The sequence below is a fragment of the Onychostruthus taczanowskii genome, unplaced genomic scaffold (genome assembly GCF_017590055.1).
Source record: "Onychostruthus taczanowskii isolate IOZ18803 unplaced genomic scaffold, ASM1759005v1 scaffold290, whole genome shotgun sequence".
Classification (NCBI taxonomy): Eukaryota; Metazoa; Chordata; class Aves; order Passeriformes; family Passeridae; genus Onychostruthus; species Onychostruthus taczanowskii.
In genome coordinates, this window is record NW_024500240.1 from 100,662 (window position 1) to 104,943 (window position 4,282).

Sequence of the window (4,282 nt, forward strand, 5' to 3'; positions counted from 1 at the left end):
TGGATGGGGGTGTGGGGGGGGGGGATGGGGGCAGCCCCAAGAAGAGCAGCCAAATCTCCTGGAGCCAAGTGGAGCCCCCAAATCTGGACCCCACCCTGAGACCCCACCCTGGGTCCCTGCTGCAGGTCCCACCCTTGGGCCCTGACCCTGGGACGCAAAGTGGGACCCCAAACCCAATTGTGGACTCCCCACCCTGGGACCCCAGAACAGCCCCTGACCTTGGACCCCCACCTGGCTCCCAGATTTAGGTCCCAGAGTGGCTGCAGACCCTGAACCTCAGCTCCAGGTCCCACTGCTGGACCCCAAGCCTGGCCCCCTCCCAGTGCGACCCCTGAACCCCAAACTGACCCCGGGCTCCCCCCATCACCCGCGCCCCAGCGCCAGGGTCACCCCCGCCCCGCGGGGTCCCTGTGGCTGCCCCCCCCCGCGCTGTCCCCTCTTGTCCCCACACCGCGGATCGATTCCGGGCTGGGGGGGGGCAGGGCTAATTGAACCCAAAGCCAATTAACATGGAGCGGCTGGATCGATAATTAACGCCGGGCAACGACCGTAATTAACGGGAGGGGGAGGGCGGGGGGGCTGTCCCCTGTCGCTGTCCCCAGTCCCCCACCCTCCCCTGCCCCAGCCGCGGCTCTGGGGGCGCGGGCGGTCTCTGGTCAGGTCTGGGGGGGGTCTGGGAGGGCTCTGGGCGGCTTTATGGAGCCCTGGGCGTTTCTGACTCCATCTGGGAGGGGTCCGGGGGCCTGGGGGGGCTCGGGAGATCTCTGGGGGTGCCTCGAGGGCTCTGGGGGTCTGCAGGTGCAGGGATGCTGCTGGGTGGTGCAGAAGGCTGCTGGGCGGTACTGCTCTGTACTGGTCTGTACTGGTCTGTACTGGCAGGCCCAATGCCCGTACTCGTCCATACTGGTCCGTACCAGGCCCATACTGGTTCCTACTGGTCCCTACTGGTCCGTACCGGGCCCAGACTGGTCCGTACTGGTCTGTACCGGGCCCAGACTGGCCCATACTGGTCCATACTGGTCAGTACAGGTCCGTACCGAGCCCATACCGGTCCGTACTGGTCCGTACCAGGCCCAGACTGGCCCATACTGGTCGGTACTGGTCCGCACCGGGCCCATACAGAAGGCTGCTGGGCGGTACTGCTCTGTACTGGTCTGTACTGGTCTGTACTGGCCCGTACCACACCCGTACTCGTCCATACTGGTCCGTACCAGGCCCATACTGGTTCCTACTGGTCCCTACTGGTCCGTACCGGGCCCAGACTGGTCCGTACTGGTCTGTACCGGGCCCAGACTGGCCTATACTGGTCCATACTGGTCGGTACAGGTCCGTACCGAGCCCATACCGGTCCGTACTGGTCCGCACCGGGCCCATACTGGTCCGTACTGGTCCCTACTGGCCCATACTGGTCCCTACTGGTCGGTACTGGTCTGTACCGGGCCCATACTGGTCCGTACTGGTCCGTACTGGGCGGGCTCCCTCGGCCCGAGCCGAAAGGGAAATGGCGCCACCTGGCGGGGTCGGCCGGAACGACAAACACGGAACAGCGCGGCCAGTACGGACCAGTGCGGGTACAGCCCATCGCAGTATAACCCATCCCAGTATAACCCATCCCAGTATAACCCATCCCAGTATAACCCATCCCAGTATAACCCATCCCAGTATAACCCATCCCAGTATAACCCATCCCAGTATAACCCATCCCAGTATAACCCATCCCAGTATAACCCATCCCAGTATAACCCATCCCAGTATAACCCATCCCAGTATAACCCATCCCAGTATAACCCATCCCAGTATAACCCATCCCAGTATAACCCATCCCAGTATAACCCATCCCAGTATAACCCATCCCAGTATAACCCATCCCAGTATAACCCATCCCAGTATAACCCATCCCAGTATAACCCATCCCAGTATAACCCATCCCAGTATAACCCATCCCAGTATAACCCATCCCAGTATAACCCATCCCAGTATAACCCATCCCAGTATAACCCATCCCAGTATAACCCATCCCAGTATAACCCATCCCAGTATAACCCATCCCAGTATAACCCATCCCAGTATAACCCATCCCAGTATAACCCATCCCAGTATAACCCATCCCAGTATAACCCATCCCAGTATAACCCATCCCAGTATAACCCATCCCAGTATAACCCATCCCAGTATAACCCATCCCAGTATAACCCATCCCAGTATAACCCATCCCAGTATAACCCATCCCAGTATAACCCATCCCAGTATAACCCATCCCAGTATAACCCATCCCAGTATAACCCATCCCAGTATAACCCATCCCAGTATAACCCATCCCAGTATAACCCATCCCAGTATAACCCATCCCAGTATAACCCATCCCAGTATAACCCATCCCAGTATAACCCATCCCAGTATAACCCATCCCAGTATAACCCATCCCAGTATAACCCATCCCAGTATAACCCATCCCAGTATAACCCATCCCAGTATAACCCATCCCAGTATAACCCATCCCAGTATAACCCATCCCAGTATAACCCATCCCAGTATAACCCATCCCAGTATAACCCATCCCAGTATAACCCATCCCAGTATAACCCATCCCAGTATAACCCATCCCAGTATAACCCATCCCAGTATAACCCATCCCAGTATAACCCATCCCAGTATAACCCATCCCAGTATAACCCATCCCAGTATAACCCATCCCAGTATAACCCATCCCAGTATAACCCATCCCAGTATAACCCATCCCAGTATAACCCATCCCAGTATAACCCATCCCAGTATAACCCATCCCAGTATAACCCATCCCAGTATAACCCATCCCAGTATAACCCATCCCAGTATAACCCATCCCAGTATAACCCATCCCAGTATAACCCATCCCAGTATAACCCATCCCAGTATAACCCATCCCAGTACAGCCCATCTCGGCCCGGTCCCGGCCCCATTGCAGCTGTGACTGTCCCGCCACTCCCGTCCCTGTTCCTGTCCCCTCGTCCTGTACCCTGTCCCCTCTCCCCATGTCCCTGTGTCCCCACGTCCCTGTGTCCCAGTGTCCCCACGTCCCGGTGTCCCCATGTCCCTGTGTCCCCATGTCCCAGTATCCCCCTGTCCCGGTGTCCCAGTGTCCCGATGTCCCTGTGTCTTGGTGTCACTGTGTCCGACTGTCCCAGTGTCCCCACGTCCTGGCGTACCGGTGTCCCGATGTCGCAGTGTCCCCACATCCCAGAGTCCCGGTGTCCCCATGTTCCTGTGTTCCGGTGTCCCAGTGCCCCCATGTCCCTGTGTCCCTGTGTCCCCATGTCCCGGTGTCCCAGTGTCTCCATGTCCCGGTCTCCCACTACCCGCATGTCCCCATGTCCCAGTGTCCCCACTTCCCGGTGTCCCAGTGTCACCATGTCCCTTTGTCCCCATGTCCCTGTGTCCCCATGTCCCAGTATCCTCCTGTCCCGGTGTCCCGGTGTCCCACTACCCCCACGTCCCCACGTCCCGGTGTCCCCAGGTGCCGGTGTCCCCCTGTCCTGCCTCCCGGTGTCCCTGTGTCCCCGCGTCCCAGTGTCCCGGTGTCCCGGGGTCCCCAGGTGCCGGTGTCCCCCTGTCCTGCCTCCCGGTGTCCCTGTGTCCCCGCGTCCCAGTGTCCCGGTGTCCCCATGTCCCTGTGTCCCCACGTCCCGGTGTCCCGGTGTCACCATGTCCCTGTGTCCCCACGTCCCAGTGTCCCCATGTCCCGGTGTCACCATGTCCCCACGTCCCAGTGTCCCGGTGTCCCGGTGTCCCCAGGTGCCGGTGTCCCCCTGTCCTGCCTCCCGGTGTCCCTGTGTCCCCACTTCCCGGTGTCCCGGTGTCACCGTGTCCCTGTGTCCCCACGTCCCTGTGTCCCCATGTCCCGGTGTCCCCATGTCCCGTGCCCCTCGTTGCCCGGCGCTGGTGCCCCTCCTGTCGTTGTCCCCATGTCCCTGTGTCCCGGTGTCCCCATGTCCCTGTGTCCCGGTGTCCCGGTGTCCCCCTGTCCTGCCTCCCGGTGTCCCCATGTCCCGTGCCTCTCCTGTCGCTGTCCCGGTGCCCGTCCCCCCGCGGCGGCCCGCCCCGTGTCCCCGCCGTGTCGCTGTCCCCGTGTCCGTGTCCCCGTGGGGTGTCCCCGTGCCCGCCCCCCGTGTCCCGCCGCCCCCCCGCGGGGGTGTCCCCGTGCCGGGAGTGGCCGCTCTATATTTGTCGCTTTGTCCCCAGAATAGCGGCAGACGCGGGGGAGGGGGCCGCCCCCCGCCCCGCCCCGGGTCTGGGGGGGCTCTGG

General features: G+C 61.2%; 1 protein-coding gene across 1 annotated transcript in view; it reads left to right on the forward strand.

Annotated features, from left to right (window-relative positions):
- The window catches only part of SND1 (staphylococcal nuclease and tudor domain containing 1), an 82,950-nt gene extending 82,615 nt beyond the window's left edge, over window positions 1-335 (forward strand). Inside the window, exon 24 of the mRNA XM_041408204.1 lies at window positions 249-335. Coding sequence (XP_041264138.1) covers window positions 249-335 — 87 coding nt within the window. The remainder of the gene's footprint in view (window positions 1-248) is intronic.
- Window positions 336-4,282: the final 3,947 nt, after the last annotated feature.